Here is a 19,183-nt window from a genome sequence, read left to right as displayed (position 1 = left end):
AAAAAGCAGTGAGGCCCGTGATCACGTCAGGACCCAGACATCAAGTAAGGGCCTCCCTCCCCGTCCCGTGGGACAGAGGACCACCTCATCTGCGCGGCATTTACGCCCCAAACCTTTAACTGAATCTGACCGTGAGAAAACACACGGGGACCTTAAGAGAGACAACCGGCCTATACTAAAATGCCAACGCTAAGACAGACGAAGGAAAGGGGCAGGTGGGGCTGTCTAGCTAAAGGACACAGTAGAGGCGTGACAGCTGAGCGCCGCAAGGGTCACAGAAATATTCTGAGGACATTGTATGGACCATTGGAAAATTTGGATGCGGACTGTACATCAGCTAATATTATCTTATGTTAAATTTCAGGAATATGATAATGGTTTTGTGTGTGTGTGTGTATGTGGCAGAATGTCATTCCTAGGAGGTACATGCTGAAGTATTTTGAAGTATTCTGGGGACTGCAACTTCCAATGTTTCAGAAAAATGTGCGTGTGTCCACGTGCACGTGTGTGATGCGTGTGCACAGAGACAGAAAATGAGTGGGAGTGCAGGATAACAAAATGTGACACATGTTAATCCAGGGGAATCTCAGCTAAGGGTTTATGGTGTCCACGACCTACTCTTTCAACCTGTCATTTGCAATGTTTCAAAATTAAAGTTGAGGGGAAGGAGGCTCAGAAAGTCAGCACACGCTGTCTGCATTGCTCTGTCTTCCCTTAAGCGGGCCTCGTCTTTTCAAGTCCTATAATGAATGACTGGTAAGTTATTCTTTTTTTTGGTCACGCCGCGCGGCTTGTGGGATCTTAGTTCCCCGACCAGGGATGGATTCTGGGCCCTCGGCAGTGAGAGCGCCGAGTCCTGAGCACTGGACCGCCAGGGAAGTCCCCAAGTTATTCTTTGCGGTGATGACAGTCACATTTCTTACTTTCGCAAAGCAAGGCTGAGTGACACAGTGTGTTAACTCCTCTCTCGCTGGGCCGCCGCCTGCTCCTGTGTGAGTCCTGCGAGCTCACAGATGCTCATTTCGAACATCAAACCGGGACGGCGCTACGTCAGGCGCGTTGCTATGTGACCACAGACCACACACACCAGCGTTCCTTTTCAGCGTTTATTTCATCTGCTAACATTCGTCTTGACCTAGACAAAAACAGTTAGATGATTACGACTTGTGTTTCCATCGTCAACTCATTTTTTTGTATGAGTCACCAAAAGGTTTCTTCTCAACACTTTTTTTTTTTTTTTTAATAAGAAGCTATAAATAAATTAAAGCTTTAAACGCTCCTGGGTTCAAGTTAAAACTCTTCCAGTTCCCAAAACGTTCACAGACTCATTGTTTGGACAGTTCTCTCGTCCCTCACGCCTCCTCCAAGAGAGGCCACCGGAGGCCTGGGGTGGTGGGAGCGGGGAGCTGTCTGCTCACGGCATGTCTGCTTCTGTCCCTCGGCCCTGGGAAGAGCCCCGGGGAGGCCATCCCTTCCCGGGAGCCCCAGCCCGTGGTGCTGGAGGAGATGCTGCAGGCTCAAGAAGCCTTTACCTCAGAGCAGGCGTCCTGAGCCGGCAGTGCTGGACGGGAGACCCGAGTGGCCGAGGGGCACTGCCAGCCGGTGCTGTCACTGGCACCCCTGCCTGGATGCTGGCCGGAGCCAGGACCTCCTTCCAGATGCAGTGAAGAAACCGAGGAGACCGTGTGACTTGGGACAACGGGCCATGAGTTAAAACACTCCATTATGTACAAAACACATCCTGCACTCAGGCCCACACCCTCAGGAGCGCACCTGGGGGAGGGCTGCTTGAGCCAGGCCACTGGCCGGGTGCCCGGGGGGGCTCACGCAGAACGGCCTTCCTCCCGCTGGGAGGCCACAGCAAGCCCCGAGCGTCGCAGGTGCTCGTGCGAGACCCCAGAGCTCTTCTGAACGTGTCCCACCCTCCTCCCTGGAGCACGCCCGCCCCAGATGAGTATCGGAGCAGACCCCCATGCTGACCTTCACACCCCTTTAAAAGAGCCACCTGAGCGCTCACCTCCGCAGCACGACGTGTCCGCTCTCGGGGGCCTGCTGACTGCGCTGTCCTTGGACTGCAGGATGAAGTGGCCAGCGCAGGAAGCTGGAAGGCGGGGGGTCCCTCAGGCCAGACAGGCAAAGACTAAAGCTGCTGGCTCCTGAGCAGCCACCTCATGCGACAACACCCCAGCCCTTCCGGCGCTTACGCAAGGGTCTCGGCTCCCACCCCCTCATTCCACAGGAGGGCAGCTAGGGTGGCCAAGGGGAACCTGGGGCAGGGAACCCTGGCAGGATCTGCCCAGGAGGCTGCCGGGGGCCCGGGGCCCTCACCACCCTCCTTGAGTCGGCCCTGCAGCCGCCGGGCACGCGTGCTTCCTCTCCTGGGGAGACGGGGTGCCCTTCCACCTCGGGCGTGGGGCTCACACTCAGCTCCCCAGAACCAGGTTTCGGGTCTCATGTCGGGGGGTGCACGTCCAGAGGCGACGCTGGCCTGGCCTCCTCGAGCACAGGAGGTACGGGCGTGGGGCAAGTGTCTACAATGGACTGAACATGGCTTCTCCAATCTGCAGGGCTGCGGGGAACAGGCCTGACCAGCTGGTAGGGGCAAGGGCGCAGGAAAACGCGGGGAGAGCCCAGGGTCGGGGGGCTGTGTGTCTGGGTACTAGGGGAGCCACCCAGAGCTGTTTCTTCCAATCCTGGAGGAGAATCTGAAAGCCCGAGTACCCTTTCCTGGCTGTCCTGAACCACCATGGCCCCAAAGTATGGCTCGTGGGCAGTGGCTGTGGTCTGCAGCGTTCCAGCCAGCGGAGGCTGGGCTGAACTTTATACACGGGGCTGTGGGGGGAATGGGTCTAAGTCCCACATAAATGTCCAAGTCATGGGCTTGGGGCTGGGGGCAGCCCACTAACAAAGCCCAGAGGGTCAGAAAGGACAATGCGGGCAGGGAGAGCTCTTGATTTCTGTCCCCCTTCTTGTCTGAGCTGGTCTGGCTGGGAGGTCTGCCTGGACCCAGGTGGAAGCATCCTCACCTACAGCCTTCCTTCTCCTGGGATGCCCTCCGCCCATGCAAGGGGGCAGTGCAGCATGGTGCCCATCTCCCCACAGTGCCCCTCGGTCTGGGGACTGAGGAAAACGGGGTGGGGGACCCCAGGTGATGTGCTTTGATCTCTTGACCCGAAGCATGAAGCCACACTGTGGGTTTTGACCTTGGGCTAGAGAGGGGAGTGGGCTTCCCAGGGGCTGGACTAGAGTCTTCTTGGCTTTAGAAGGGGTGGACCCCGACCCTGAAGATGGGTGAGCTGGGAGCTCCATTCCTGAGGCTACCTCAGAGGGCTGCCGTTGTGTCCACGCAGGCCTTGGGGCCAGGGGTTCCCTGGAGGCTGAGCTACCTGCAGGGGGTGGGGTGGGGGGGGGCAGCGGGCGTGTGCCTGGTGGGCGTGACCACACACCTGGCCTGGCAGGTCCGCCTTCCACTGCACTGGATTTTTCTAGTCTTCAAACCTGTGGCCGTTGTGACCATGAGGACGGGAGACCGGGGACGTACCTGTTCCCAGCCCTGCAGGCCTGGTCAGGGGGTCCTCCAAGCACCCTTCCCTCTGACCCAGCGGGTTCCCACGCTGATTTCTCAGAGCCCCGGCCTGGGAGGGTGGGAAGAACCGACCCGCCAGGCCCACCCCTCCCCCTCCCTCAACCGTTTGTCCGTCTTCTGGCGAGCGGACGGGGGTCCTCTTCCCACGGAGCTCTGGGGGCCGTGTGTGTCGGTCAGTCTGTCTGGTCCCACCTGCCCCCGCCGGCCGCCACTACCACTTCTCGATGATGTGGCTCATGTAGTCCTCGGTGGGCACGCGGCCGGGCTCCTCGGCGTCCCCCCGCGGCGGCGCCTCCTTGGCCCGGTGCAGCAGGCGCTCCTCGCGGCTCCGGAGGCGCTGCTGCCGGCGCTCCAGCTGCCGCCTGTACTGGTAGCGCTGCTGGAAGAGGTCCCTGGCGTAGTCGTAGAGCTGCACGTCCAGGTCGTTGAGCTCCTCGATGCGCCGGATGGTGTCCTCGCCCACCTCCACGCCGCCCGCCCCGCGTGCTGTTGTACTGCATGAAGGGACGGATGAACTTGAGGTTGAACGTCCGCTCGAACAGGTACTGCGTCTTGCGCTGGAACTCGGTCAGGCCGAAGAAGGCCATGCCCCGCAGGTTCTTCTTGGCGCTGTCCAGCAGCAGCTGGGCCCGCTTGCCCTCGGGGATGAAGGACAGGTTGTAGCAGCCCACCAGGCTCAGGTCGGCCAGCATGCGCACCTGGCGGTTGCTGGCCAGGTTGTAGGGGCAGTCCATGAACTCCTGCAGCGTGCAGCCCGACCAGTCGGTGCCCTCGTAGCAGGGCGGCAGCTCCTCGGGCGTGGGCGTGCGCCCGTCGCACATGTGCAGCGATGTCTTCCACGTGGCCCCCCGCTGCACGTGCCGCCACTCGCTCAGGTAGCGGGACACGGGGTCTCGCAGCAGGGTGATGTAGTAGAACTTCCTGCAACGAGACGGGCGCGGGGGGAGGTGAGGCCGGGGCGCCAGGCAGGGGTGGGGCACGCAGGGACCACTGGGGGCGTGAAGGAGAGGGCGGCTGCAGCCCTAAGTCGGATGGCTCTGCTCAGCGTCTGCGCTATGGGACCCCCGGGGAGTGGCTTCACCTCGGAGATCAGCCATCACATCTCAGGTCTCTAAAGGGCCACTGCTGAGTGAGAAACCCAGGTGTGAGATGTGATGTAACCCGCAAAGGTCTCAGGCCACCACCACAATGCCGAGTGTGACCGCTGCAGTCTCCTGCAGGGCCCAGCCCTGGTGCCCTCCTGAACCCTGGCCCAGGGTCTCCTCTGGGGCCCTCCCCCGAGCCCCAGGCGTGCCCTCCTGCCTGCTCGCACCTTGGGAGGGACAACCTGACTTTGCCCTGCAGGGGGTGGAGGAGAGTGGCCCCGGAGTCCACACCACCTGGAACCAGACGTTTACAGAGCTGTCACAGTGGCAGGCTTGGTGCAGCCCAAGGGGCCACTGAGAAGTCACTCAGTCCCAGGCTGCATGGCAGGTCTGGGTCAGGGCCTCCCACTGGGCCCACTCCACCCCAGGCTCCTGCAGAGGTCCAGTGGGGGAGGGGCACCAGGAGACCACCCAGCCCCCGGGGTGAGCCGTAACTCATAATTTTTATCGTCTCCCAGGAACTGTTCCAACCCCCAAGGAGCTGGGCACCATGCCACCTCCCCACGCTGTGGGTAAGGGGCACCCATCCGTACCATGGGAGAGCTGACTCAAGGCGGGCTCTGCCCCCTTCTCCCCGCTCCCTCGGGGTGAGAGGCAGCCGGGATGATTCAGGTCCCTGCAGGGTGTGCTGTGGTGATCGGCCCCAGTGCCAGGAACTGTGACGGGCCTGGTGGGTGTGGGTCGCCCCAGGGGGGGTTTGCGGCTCTTCTCGGAGCCCCACCTCCAGGGCTGGCAGAGCAGCTGCCTGAGCAGGTGGGGCAGGTCCCAGGCCGAGGGGAACCAGGGCCTGGGGCGAGCAGCCTAGAGTGTCCTCGGAAGTGGGCAGCAGGACCCCACTGGGTCCCACACACCACTCCTGGGGGGGATCCCTCCCCTCTTCCCCGGCCCTTGCCCGATGGCAACATGGAAGCTGCACCCACACTGCCCCCTCCTCACGGAGGCCCAGCAAGAGCAGCCCTCACACTGCCCTCTGGGAAGCCGCGAGGGCACAAGACACCTCGCAGGGTCTGGCAGTGCCCTGATCTGACTGCATCTCCCAGGTGGCAAGGGGGCCCTGGGGTGCGGGCATGATAACTAGCAAGGGCGAAGGTGACGGGGTACCACTGGGGGTCACCCCAGCCTAAGGGGGGCCCATTCAGAAAACCGCAGGAATGGCAGACAGCGGCAGAAGGCCCGGGCAGAGGGCACCCAGGGGGCTGGGGGAGGGAGTCCGCAGGCAGGAGAGAGCAGGATGGGCATCCTGACTCCTGAGCCCTCCGCGAAGCCTGGGTTCTCCTGTTTGTGCCTCGGGCCCCGTCAGCTCTCACACGCCCTGCCCCAGCCCAGGTGCTGACAGCGCACTCCTGGCCTCTGCAGGCGGCTCACGTCCCAGCCCCTGGGGTGGGGTCGGGGTGGCTGGCAGCCCCAATGTGACCCCCTCCCACCAGCTCCTGTGGAACGTGCCCTGGTGGCTCTGGCTGCCCCTGGGAGAAGAACAAAAGCCCACCTGTGCCCTCCCAGCTCCTCTCTGACCACTGGGACCGCGCCCCCCTTGCTGGCTCCCAAGAAGACACCCCAGGGCCTTTGCACGAACTGTGTCCTCCCTCTATTTCATCAGCTGACTCTGACTCATACCCTAGACCTCAGCCAGAGCCACTTCCCAGGGAAGCCTCGTCCTGCAGACACAGCTCCCTCTTGGGCTTCTGTCACAGTGGTAGCTTTCCACTGAGCTCTCAGCTCACCACGCGGTAGGGAGGGGGTGGCGGGGAGCTGGTTCCTGTGTGTGCGCTAAGCAGGGCCATGGTGCCCCCCTGGGGACAAGACTGGGAGGGGCCAGATGGTCCAAGACAGAAGGTGCCTCTGGGCAGGCCCCTCACACGGCACCTTCAGCCCCCGGCGGAGGAAATCAAGCCTTGAGAGGTTAGGCAGCTACCTGGAGGCCCCCAGTGGCTTCAGCACTGGGGTAGGGCGGGCGGCCCTGCTCTGCAGACCCTGGTTAGGGGGACTGGGACCGGTGACAAAGACCTTCAGTGTAGCCAGGGCGAGGAGGTCAGCTCATCCCAGGGCCAGCCTTCTAGAGACCTGGTATATGACATTTATAAGCCCTGACCACGACAACTGCTTCTAAAGAGGCCACGACAGACAGGCAGACACAGAGATACACCTAGAAACACACGTGGGCAAACACAGTGCTGCGTGCAGGCTGCCGGCCCACACCGCATCCACTGCTGAGCCCGGCTGGTCCCGTGTCCTGTCCTCGGCCCTCCCCACCCCATGTGCACATGGGCAGGCCAGCGCGGTGGAGTCTCCTGGACACAGAAAACCAGAGTACGACGTGTCAACGGACAAAGATTTGTCTACGTGGCCCCATCGAAGCCACTCGGGGTTCAACCTGGTTGCAAGGTGACCTCTGAGGGCAAGAACTCACGGTGCACAGCGGGGCACCAGCGCCCGCCCCAGCGCCTGCGTCCCCGCAGGCCTCTGCAGTCATGTAGGCCCGGAGTCCTGCGTCAGCACTTGCCACCGCCCACCACGAGGGCAGGCTTGGAGAAGTCCAGCTGCCCCCCAGACCCTCACAGATCTCAATGCACCCTTGAGAGGGGGACGGGGCCGCTAGCCCTCCCGCGGCGTGCTGGAGCCAGAGCCCCCTGAGCCCCCGTGCTCACGCTGACCCCCACGGCTCCCCTGCGCACCACATGGGTGCTGAGCGGGGCGGCCTTGCTCCCTGCTGCATCCCTGGATGCTGGCCTGGCTGGACAGGAGCAGGGCCTCGCCCATGGTGACCGGGCCGGGCGGTGTTAGGATGGGGCGTGCTGAGCCTTCTCTGTTCAGGACGTTGCCAGGCCCTGGGCCCCCGATTCTGTCCTCCCAACACGGCCTGTGGTGGAGACTAAGGGTCCAGGCAGACCCTAGACCCTGTGCGCGGGGCCAGCCGCCCCTGGTCACTGCCCAGCCCCCGCGCTGCTCCTGCCTGGACGGCACGGGAGCCCCTGTGGGCGCGCACTCCTGTACTTGCTTGGCCTCCTCAGGAGCGCATACGCCTGACCCCCCACCTCCACGTCCCGGTCCACCCCGGCCCTTGCTTGCTCTGCTGTCATGACACAGCAGGCACCCGCGGCCACAGGCCTGTGCCCTGGCCACCCTCTGTTCAGCACTCCTGCTCCCGTCTCACTCGCTCTGCCCTCCCTTGCCCGTTAGGCGCGTCAGCAGACAGGGCAGCTTTACCGGCTACGGAAGGGGGAGCGAGGGCACTGATCAAAAGTGAGCAGAGGGCAGGTGTGGCGGGGGCAGAAGACCCCCCAGACGACCGACCGTCCACGTCCAGGCAGCTCCCTGCCCAGGACGAAACCAGATGTGTGTTCTCTGGAGGCGCTCATGGCTCAGAGACACGAGGAACTGGGCAGGGGGCCAAACAACGGCCTGCACGCTCATGGGGGACCCAGCCCCTGCCCCAGCCGCACCCCAGAGGAAACTGCAGGGTTTCTGCCCCAGAGCGAAGTTCCCCCTGCACTCACATCTGGGGTCCCCCACAAACAGGGGGCCTTCTGCCTCTCACCCTCCAGCAGGATCTGCCCATCCAGGCCGTCCAACTGCTAACAGCAAGGGTTCCAGAAGGAGGACAGAGAGGACATGGCGGAGGAGATGACAAAAGAAACAATGAGGAGCCAAGCACCTAATTCATTTAGCGTGAAATGGCCCGCCCACTGCCCAGCAAAGGAACGTGGAGACCAGACCCAGGATTACAGACATGACCCAGGAAGTGCGTGGACAGAAAACCAGGACACGTAAAGAGTGGGACTCAACTTCTCTATGGAACACCGTACGCTAAGAATCGATGGAGCGATGGCTTCAAAATGCTGACGGGAAATAGACCAACTGTATCTCATACCCAGCCAAGCTTCACACCCGTGAAGACTTGGGAAATTTATTTTCTGTGAAGCCTGCTCTAGGAAGATACTGGAGTATGTATCTCATATAGTAGATGAGAAAAAAAAAAAAAGTGTGGGACACAGGAGCTCGAACCCAGGAGAGATCCCAGATGTCCACAGGGCATCCCGCTGGGTCTGCCAGGAGCAGAGGGACAGGGCTTCCAGAAAAAGGGGCACAGACAGATTACCTGACAAAACACAGCACTGGTGGGAAAAACGAATGGTAGGTACATGGCAGATCTTCGGAATCACCTGGAAAAAACTGAGTCTCTGAAGATGGAAGACAAAGCAAGTAAAAAGTAGGGCAATCGTTAATTCTAGGGAAAACGAAAAGTTACATTAAAAAAAAAAAAAGAAGTATGCTACTAGGCTCAGAAGAAAACAGTGGTTTTAGAGACATCATGATATAAACAGTGGTAAGTGATTGAATAAAAACTTGAGCTTTAACTCTCCTTGGAGAATGGGTGGGGTGTGGAGAAGGATAAGGGCATAAGAACACTTCATCTTTCAAAACAGAAAGTACACAGATAGCATTTAAATCAGTGAAACAAGAAATAGCACTATACACGACTCAGAAACATGGAAGTCAATACATGAAGACTACCAAAAAGAGCTGCAAGAGGGTCTTTGGGGAAGCTGGAAAGGAAAAGGAGATCTGTTGGTTTTTATCATAAACCGCTTGGAGCTATTTGTCTTTAAGCATGCGTGCATTCTTGTAACTAAAAACACTAAAACAATGTGGAAACTGGCTTAAAAAAAACATACGGAGAGACGCTCCCCTTCATTAGTCATCGAGGGAACAGCACACTCAGCCACAACGTGATACCCACTGGAGCAGCAAAACAAAGTGGGGCAAGGCCAACTTGTGACAAATGCTTACTGGGACAGCTGTTGTGGAGTGACTTCACGGGAAGGCGGAAGGCACACACACACTCACCCCGTGACCCTCACACTCACCCCCCGAGTCCTCTCCTAGGCACACATCATGGGGAAGCCTCGTCCACGCGTCCTGGGAGGTGTGGACAAGACAGTCCATAGCACTCTGCTGGTGACAGCCCCAAACATCCGCCGCAGAGGCATGCGTACACAAACGGGGTGTGTTCTTCCAACAGAACGCTGCTCAGCAACAAACAGGAACAAACTACAGCTACTCACGGCAACTCGGGTAAATATGATGAATAAGACGTTGCAGAAAGAATGCAAATTAAGAAAATGTATCAGAGTGCAACAATATGGTTTATCAAGTTTCTAAAAATAAAACCAAAGAAAATGCTATTTAGTGGTACGTACATATGTACTGAAAACAGTGAAAAGAAAAAGGTGATGAGGTGATACACAGGAGCCCTCCAGTCAGAGCTTAGCCTTGGCGTCTTGGGGGGTGGCGGCGGGGGCGGCAGGGACCGCGCTAGTCCGTGCTGGCGTCCATGGCACTGATCACACCCTTGTGCTTAAGGCAGGAGCGAGGGTGCAGGTGTGCATCCTGTGCTTTATTCCCTATGTACATTCACGCAACTTCTTTTGTATTTCCCAAACACTGTGTGATCAGGAAAGCAGTTTTAAAACCAAGGTTCTCCAGGGCAGCCTGCGAGGCCCCTGCGGGCCTTGCAGGTGGACAGCATTCTTGCCAAACCTGGGGCCTCAGTTCCTCAAAGCGTCTGGTTTCCCCTCCCACCTCTGTGCCAGCCAGTTCCAGGTGTCTGCAGCCCTTTCCTTACCCCTGACCCCTTCCTACATGCCAATGTGAGTAGGGAGAGGCTCCACGGGGGAGGGGAGGACCCCTTGGGGGCATCACCTCTGGGGACCGTGAGGGTGGCCAGTCTTGTGGGTCAGTCGGGGCCGCCCTGTGGCTTGTGAACTAACCACATGATAGGGAGTCAGCTGCTCCTGCCTCCGGGAAGGAACCACAGCTCCTCCGGAGCTGGAGCGCCCAGCTGACGGCCGGCTTCCCATCCAGGAGGGCCTTGGGGTGCAAACAGGGCCAGCAAACAGTGCGCCCCACCCCCTGGGGCTCCCTTTTCCTGCTGCCGATCCCAACGCGGGAGACCAGGGACCCTGTTTAGTGACTTGTCGGGCAAGTTATGCTGTCAGGGTGGGAGGCTTCTGGCACCTTCTGCAAGCACAGCCCTAAGCCACATCCTGGCCTAAGTGGGAGCCCATTGCACCCCAACTTCCAGGGCAGGTCTCCGTGGAGCAGGGCTGCCCGCTACGTCCCAGGACGGACCCAGGGAGCGGCGCAGAGCACGCCCCAGCCCAGACCGTCCTGCCTGTGAGTTGGCGGCAGGATTCACAGCGCTGTCACCCTAGCGGGGCACACACTGGGACCGGAGGGGTGACAAGGAGGCCCTGCTCACACCTCTTCCCCTGAAGCTTCCGCCACTGGCTGCTCGCCACCATCTAGCCAGCCAGCCGGCACCCCACACGGTCCACTGCTGGCGGCAGGACGTGGCATGAGGTCGTCTCTCTGCAGCCGTGTGAAAGGTCACTCGGGCCGCCACCATGCGCCATCCCTCTCCCCAGGGACTTCACCCCACCCTCTCACCCCAATGGGGGCAAGCTCTTGGAAGGCAGGCCTGTGTACTGGGGACACCGCAGTGCCCTGCTCAGCGCGGAGACAGCCCACGGCATCCAGGGCCGCAGACGCACAGCAAAGGACATAAACCAGCAATGCCCCCAGGGCCCTGACAACGGCACCAGTGGCCACAGCCAACAGGCTTGCGACATGCGATGCAGAGCCCGGGACCCAGGCACTTCTCCCCTTTCACAGAGGATAAGCCCAGGCTCAGAGGCGGGCAGGGCTCTTAGGGCGCTCTGGGCTGGGTGGGGCGGAACCAACAAGGGCAGTAGGAGGTGATGAATGGCACTGCTTACCAATGGGGCAGGTCAGGAAGGCTTCTCAGAGACGGTGGGGACACAGCCCTTCGTGACCTGAGAAGGGGGCAGTGCAGGCTTGAGGTGCAGGCGGGGCCGGACAGAGAAGGGTCTTGTTCATTTACAGGAAAACAAGCTCCGATGGGAAGTGGCACAGAGTGCAAAATTCACATGGATTCAAAGACAGAACATAGGACTTCAAAGAAACTTCATGCCGTGAAACAATTCTAGCCTGCCCGGTCTACAACCACTCCCAAGAGCCCACATGTGAACCGACCGCGTCATGCTTCCTTGCATTTAATTATGCTCTGTTTAATGCTTTCTGCGACCGTGGCTGTTCTGACATTTTTGTGTGCCCTGGTTCGGTGCATCCCACAATTGTGTACATCCTAGTGAACAAGGAATGTGTTTTGTTCTTGGGTGCAAACACTGCTGTCAGGGAGCGGCCAGCTCTAAAGTTTTAAGAGTCTGAGTTCTCACGGGACCAGCAGCCCGGAAGCCCTGCTTTATTGATGACAAACACTCAGACAGCCTCTGGGAAAATTCTGCAAGGTGCAGCTCTGCACTCCTTCCTTGGAAGGTGACAGCTGCGAGGTGGCTGAGTGGCAGGGGCTGGGTGGCCTGCCCTGCCGTAGGGCTGGGATCAGGGAAAGGGCCCTTCTCACTGTCCTCAGAAGCCCCTCCCCCTCCTGCCCGCTGTTGTGGGCATCGGGCGAGTCGGAGCCCACAGTCCTGACTGGGAGGTCCGCTCTGTATCCCGCGGACTTTATCAACGATGGGGAAACCGGGCTCGCAGAGGTGGGCGGCTGATGCAAGCCTCGGAAGCAGAAATGGCCCCTCCCCTCCCTTGGGCCACACCCATGGCTGGAGGAGCTTCCCTCTTCCCCGCCAAAGCCCACTCCTGACCCTCCTCCTGGGAGCCGGGAGCCCGGAGCCCTGAGCCAGGGTGGGTGCACAATTCTGTGGCTCGGTGAGGGGCTGGATCAGCAATCACGCTTCCAGAAGGAGTCTGCTCTAAAGAGCAGGGCTGAGATGCGGCAAGTCTGCTGCAGGATGCTGGTGGCACGCCGGCCATTACAGGAGACACGGACGCAGAAGTCAGTGGCAGACACACACGGCAGACGGTCCTGCAGCCAAGGGCGCAGATGGTCACAAGGCCGCTGGTGCACAGAAGGGCCTGTGCCTGCCGGTGCAGAGACAGAAGGCACTACTCAGCGGCTCTCAGAAGAGCGGAACTATGGATTTTCCCCAACAGTTTATTATGAAAAACTCAAACTTAAAGAAAAATTGAAAGGTCAGTGAACACTCATATGCCCAAATGGGTGACTTTAACATTTTTTGGGATTTCCCGGGTGGTCCAGTGGTTAAGAATCCGCCTTCCAATGCAGGGGACGTGGGTTTGATCCCTGGTCAGGGAACTAAGATCCCACACGCCACGGGGCAACTAAGTCCACGCACCACAACCACTGAGCCCACGCGCCACCACTAGGGAGCCTGTGTGCCACAACTTCTGAGCCTGTGTGGCACAACTAGAGAGCCCACATGCTTCAACTACTGAGCCCACGTGCCACAACTAGAAAGCCCACACGCCGCAACTTCTGAGCCCACGTGCCACAACTAGAGAAGCCTGTGTGCCGCAATGAAGACCCAGTGCGGCCAAAAAAAAAAAAAAAAAAACCTGTTTTCTTCTTTACATACTCTGTATTGCCCGCAGTGAGCACACGTCATTTACGTAACTGAAGTCAAGTAATAAAGGTCATAAAACATCCCTGTTGCTTGGGGTGCAAAGAGGCCATCAGAAAGGGCCAGCTTTGCAAGCTCTGTGCTCATGTGTCCTCTGTGATAGGACGCCAGCTGCCCCCTCCGCTCCGGGCTGGGGGCTCCAAGGGCAGGGCTTTTGTGAACAAGGTTCTAACTCACAGGAGCAAACTCAGACCCTGAGACGAAGCTGGATTTTTCTGCCAGTGCTAGCAGAGCTGCAGCTCCCTAATTGCGGGTGAGAACAGTTATTTAGGATTAGAATTACAACCTTTTTTTTTAAAGAAATACTGTTGTATTACTTCCAGATATACAGTCACTGACAAAAAATTAATGCCATAGGGGGATTGGCTTCACTGCCACTTTCTCCCCCAGGACGAGCTCTGGGGTCCCAGAGCAGCAAGGGAAACTCTGTGAGGGGCACCTGAGGCCCCCTCTACCCCAACTCCGTACTGTGGTCTCCCAGGGCCCAGGAGGCCCTTCATGAGGACAAAGGTCACACCGTGAAGCCAGTATCCAGACGGTTAAGTCTCAAACAACCATACTCTGAGAGGTCTCCGGAACTTCAGAGGGAGGACCCGGGCAGAACTTGCCATGGGGCCTGCTCAGGTGTGCAGGAGCCGCCCAAAGCCTTGCTCTGATGCCCGTCCCACCCCAGGGCCTGGGGAGCATCCCAGGGCGGGGGTGCCGGCTTGCTCACCAAGGTCCGGGTCCCCCTCCCAGCGAGAAGCTGACACCCTTCGGGAGGTCATGGCGTGAACCACCTTGGTCGTTAGGTCACTGAGCTGGGCCCTCGTCAGCACTGCGTGCTGCTGACCTCAGGCCAGGTGCCCCCCGGCCTGGAAGCTTCCATGGCCTGGAAGCGCCTGCTGTCCCCGACGGCCCCCTGGCCTTGGACAGTGCTGCAGGCGGGTCAGGCCAGCTCCGGGAGCGCGGTTCACGCCATAGAACAACGCAGCACAGAACCCAGATTGAGGGATTTGAGGCCTTCGAGAAAACCCAAGCCTGATCTGGCTCTGACTCCCACGGTGCGGTGGAAGCGGCTGAGTGCCCGTGTGGGCTGGCTGCGTCCTCCCCTTCCTGTGACAGGAAGGCACCGCTCCCCAGGGCAGGGCCCGGCAGCTGTCAGCTGTGTCACCTCCCTCTCCTCACCACGGCTGAGTGAGCAGCGCGGGCCCATGCGAGAGGAGCCGGGTCGGAGGAGAGGCGGGCCCCGCTCTGAGCGGCATGGGTGGGGAGCCGGACCACCCCCGGCAGCACAGGAGGGAACCAGCTGATGGAACGGACAGCCTCTACCGGCTCTGGCCAGCACTCACCTGCCTGCACCAAAGCACGGCGCCCCTCCCGGGTACCTGCGGGAAAAACCCAGATCCGCAAGTGCTGAGGTGGCAGTGCAGGCTGGGGAGCCCCTCTCCAGATGCAGGTAGGAGACGCTGGCCTCAGGCCTTTCTTCCTGGGCAACGTGTCCGCAGAGCAGCTGTGAACTCATAGCTGTTATTTTTGTCGATTAACTGACTCTGCTTCCCAAAATACCCCGGCTGGGAGAGCAGCCTCGCGGCATCAGTGGTTGGGTGCTGTGTGCACACAGGTGGGCCAGTCCTCCCAGAGCCCCTGTGCCCCGGACGCCCAGGGCAGGCAGAGCCTAAAGCCGACACAATCCTTGGCAGGACCAGAATGGAAGCTCTGGGGCGGGCGCAGGCCCCTCGCTGGTCGTCCCAGCTGGACGGGTGGCGAGGAGAATGCCGGCCCAAGGCCACCTGGGCACGGGAATCCTGTCGTCCTTCCCCAGCAGGGGGTACGCCCGGAGGCATGTGCCCTCCGCAGGCTGGGGCCCAGCTGGCCTCACAACTCTGCTCCCTGCCCCGCCCCCCTCTAACAAGGTGGGAAGGCCCTTCCTGGCTCACCCAGGGAGCTGAGTTCTTACAGACAGCGGGGAGAGAGTCCAGCTACTGGGAGTGGCGCTCACGTGGGCCCCCAGGTGGTTCCACAGGTTTAGGAAACAGCATGGAAATCCCTGAGGAGGAAGAAGCCCAGGAAGTGTCTTGTAGCCAGGTGTGGCTGTGTGACTAAGCCTGGCCATCAGGATGTCTTTAGAGACACCTCCTCCCCCCCCACCATTCTCTTCCTGTTGGCTGGAACATGCATGCGACTACAGAGGGCCAGAAGTCGTCTTGGACCATGAAGCAGAAGCCTTGCTTTCTGGGGATGGTAGGGCCAGAGAAAGAGCCTGGGTTCCTGGTGCGTCTTGCGGCTGCACCACCTGCCTGGCCTGCCTACACTGGGCTCCTTTTCAAAGAGAGAGGAATAAATTTCCACCCTATCTTGGTCTCTGAACCTAATCTATCTACTCCAGGACCAATGCACGAGGACCCAGGCACGATCAGTGGTGAGGCCAGCCAGGTCTGGGGCAAGGCCTGGGGTATCAGAAGTTCAGTAATAACTGCATTAATTCAGTGAACCCTCAAGGCTTTACCCTGGTCATCCTGGACACTGCCAGACACCCTACAGGAAGAAAATGTTCCCATTTTGCAGATAAGGAAACTGAGGTCCAGAAAGGTTAAACAGCAAAACTGGCCACAGAGCTGGCTGGTGGCAGTGCTGGGATTGGAGCTCAGGCCCCCGGAGCCTGTAACCGCCTGGGGAGAACTGGTCACCTGCTGAGCCACAGGCCCCAGAAGGCACATGAACACGTCACCTGGCAAGGTTGGCCCTGGCCACCTGCTGACCACTTGCCAAACAACAGTCAGGAGTGGTGGTATTTTTAACTAAACTATGGACACAATTTACGATCCACTTCCTTTAAAGTACAGTGAGTTAATTAAGAGTCAGAGTGAAAAAAAAAAAAAAAGAGTCAGAGTGGTCTGCATAAAGAAAAAAACACATCCAGACCTGCAGTGAGGACGAACCAGCCCTGAGATGAACCACTTTACCCAGCAGCTGTGACCGTCTTCCTGATGGCCATCCCGGGAGGGGAAGAGCCAAAGTCCTGGACTTTGCCCGGCCCTGGACTTGGGCACCTTGGCTGTGGGATGCGGGGCAGGCCTCCTGGACAGGTTCTCCTCTGGTTCCAGCCCCGCTCCAGCCCTGCCTCCTGCTGGCTGATGACACTAATGCAGACGCAGAGCTTGGGGGAGGGCTTGACTCTCACGGGCCCCGTGTCCGTCCCTGCCAAGGCAGGAGCGGCAGGGCTGAGAGCCGGGCTGCCGTGAGCCCGCACTGAGCTCAATGCCTCCGCGGCCCTGCCCCTATGCCCTTGCCCCCCACCCCAGGGGGAAGCCCATGCCCCCAGGAGCTCCCACCTGAAGGAGGAGGGCCTGGCTGGAGGCCTACGGGCCACGCGGGCCCCCAGCTCCAGATGCAGGCCTTCCTGACCACCTGCTTCCAGGGCCTCCGGGATTCTGCGCCTGGAGGGATGGACACGGCTCGCAGGGGATGCTGGCCTGGCCCCCGCACACAGTGCGCCCACTGCCCCAGGGCTGGTCTGTACAAGCCGTTGGGAGGGGGCGGTCAGAGTTGCGTGGAGGTGCCAGCAGGACCCAAAAAGGGAGTGGGTGAGGGTGAGGGTGAGGGGGGCTGTCTGCCCCCGGGCTGCGGGACCCGGGGACGGGACCTTCCGGCAAGGCCTCCACAGCAGAAGAACCCTCCCCAGGCATCCTGCACCCGCCCATCTCCTGCCAGGAGGCTCACACGCTGTCTCCCTACCCACTGGGTGCCCTGGCTGCCCATCACTGCCTAGTGCTGGCTCAGAGGGGCGCTGCTGGGAGCTGAGAGCCCCCATCCCTCCCCTGGGCCAGCAGGGACACACGGGCGCTGTCTGTCCCAGTAAGGAGGCTGAGCACGTACGAGACAGTAGGACGAGGACGAGGGAGCTTCGCATCCTGTCCCTGTGACGTGAGGCATCCTCGCAGAGGGGGCGGGTCAAGCGGCAGACTCTGCCGCCCCTCCCCCCGTCCCTGCCTCCACGCCGGCCCCTCGGGGCCCGTTACCGCCTCCTGTGCCTCCCAGGCTCCTGCAAGGACCGGGTGAAAGGGAATGTGTCAAGCAGCCCTGCAGCCCAGGCGATCGACCAAGGTGAGGAGCTCGCAGCCCGGGCAGGTCCAGAGGCGCGGAGCTGGGGGACCACATCCCTCTGCGTCGGGGATCGGCACCCTGCCGGGGACCCCACGGCCCCCTCCCGTTGGACTTATCCTTTCCTCCGTCACAGGAGCGCGTGCTGTGTGTGGGACCCATGCAGCCCTGCCCTCCTGCAGCATCTGAAGGGCTGGACCTGTGACCGTGAGACACCCAGATGAACAAGTGCCAAGAGATCGGGTGCCTGATGCCGGGTCGGGGTCCGGCAGGGCCTCTAAGGTGTGACATCTGACCTCAGCTCTGAAGGACAGGGAGGAGGCGGAGGCCTGGCAGAGGGCAGGGGTGGGGGTGAGGCAGCATTCCTGCAGAGGAGGCGCAGGCCAGGCGGGGGGCAGCACACCACGGCACAGGCTAGTTCATCTAAGTGCACAGGTCGGTGAGAGGCAGAGAGGAGGGCTTGGTTTCAACGAGGAAAGGACGTTGTTATCAAACCGTGGGAAAAAAGGAAATTTCCGTCCTTGTTTCAAAATTCCAAGTGGCTGAAAACATCCATAAGAAGGAAAATCAACGCTCCTAGTTCAGGCTTAGGAAGCACCTCTGCAGTCGGCGTCCCCCTCCCCTGACAGCACCTAGAGTTCCGTGGGCGGATGAAAATCTTCCCTTGATTTATACACAACGTCAGCAAAACTTCAGGGAAGCAGAGCAGACTACCTCAGCCCCTGGCTCCGCGACCCAGAGAATCCGAGGCACTGCCGACTGGGCGGGGGACGGCAAGGGGGTCCCCAAGGCAGGAGGGCCCCCCGAGTGCATTCCAGGGGCCTGCAGCCCCTGCCTCCCCCTCAAGGCAAGGACCCCACGTCTGCAGGAAGCTCGAGCTTTCCCTCCCCAGCCCCCTGACCTTCGTGATCCCACTGGACCCTCACAAGGCCCCCCAGGACAGCCATGAGGTGAGGGGGGGGGCGTGTGACTTAACCACCAGGCCAACACACGCTGGGGGGAGCTGTGCGCACCCAAGGGAGGAAAGGCCCAAAGCCAGAGCTGGGTACCACGAGGGGCAGAGCTGGTGGCCGCAGGCGTGGCTGCAGACTGGTCCCGCCTGGGCCTCCAGCCAGGCCCCCAGCACGTCTGCCCTCCTGGCTCCAGCCTGCGTGCCGGTCACGGTCACTCTCCGTTCCTGACCCGGGGTGATCGCCCTGCAAGAACCTCTCAGTGGACACGTCCAGCACTGGGGGCTCGGGTGCCCCGCCCACGAAGGGGCAGGTGAGGTCTCCTTCCCAGATGCACGCAGGGACGGACCGCACTGTGTCTGGCGATGGCGCACAGACCCACGACAGACCTCCCACAGCACCGAGGGATGTCGAGGGACCCAGGACGGACGCCAGGCCCCTGACCACCCCCCTCCTGGCAGGTGACCAGAAAGGCTGCGGCTGCCGGGGGTTCTGGGAGCGCTGCCCAGGGTCGGGGCCACAGGAGGATATACTGGCAATGTCCTCCCAGCTGAGGCCAGGCTTACTCTCCACCCACCCAAGCACGGGCCTTTCCAGAGGTGTTCCCTCCAATGAGCAAAGGATGGCTTTCTGGGGGCTTGTCTGCTGTTCCCAAACTCTGAGGTTGGCCTCAGCCTTGGACTCTCGACCGAGTGGCACAAGCGCTGCTCCTCCGGGCTGTCCGAAGGCAGTAGGGGGCCTCCCTCCGCCCCCCAACTCCACCAGGCTCCCGCCTCGGCTCCCGGGCAGTGCTCCAGCTAAGCGGCGCTGCTCGGGAGGTGACCCAGCCCGGCACCTGCGGGGCCCCGCGGGGCTGCCGTTCACATTTCGTGCCCGCCCGCCTGGCGCTTTCTGGCTTCC

At 60.5% G+C, this 19,183-nt stretch overlaps 1 protein-coding gene across 1 annotated transcript in view; it reads right to left on the bottom strand.

Annotated features, from left to right (window-relative positions):
* Nucleotides 1-1,257: 1,257 nt before the first annotated feature.
* HS6ST1 (heparan sulfate 6-O-sulfotransferase 1) overlaps nt 1,258-19,183 on the bottom strand; it is a 43,076-nt gene continuing 25,150 nt past the window's right edge. Inside the window, 2 exon segments of the mRNA XM_057551696.1 lie at nt 1,258-4,064; nt 4,066-4,507. Coding sequence (XP_057407679.1) covers nt 3,798-4,064; nt 4,066-4,507 — 709 coding nt within the window. The 3' untranslated portion in view covers nt 1,258-3,797.

This window comes from Balaenoptera acutorostrata, chromosome 8, assembly GCF_949987535.1.
Source record: "Balaenoptera acutorostrata chromosome 8, mBalAcu1.1, whole genome shotgun sequence".
Classification (NCBI taxonomy): Eukaryota; Metazoa; Chordata; class Mammalia; order Artiodactyla; family Balaenopteridae; genus Balaenoptera; species Balaenoptera acutorostrata.
Note: the sequence above shows the minus strand (reverse complement) of the source record. Positions and strands in the feature narration are given on the sequence as shown.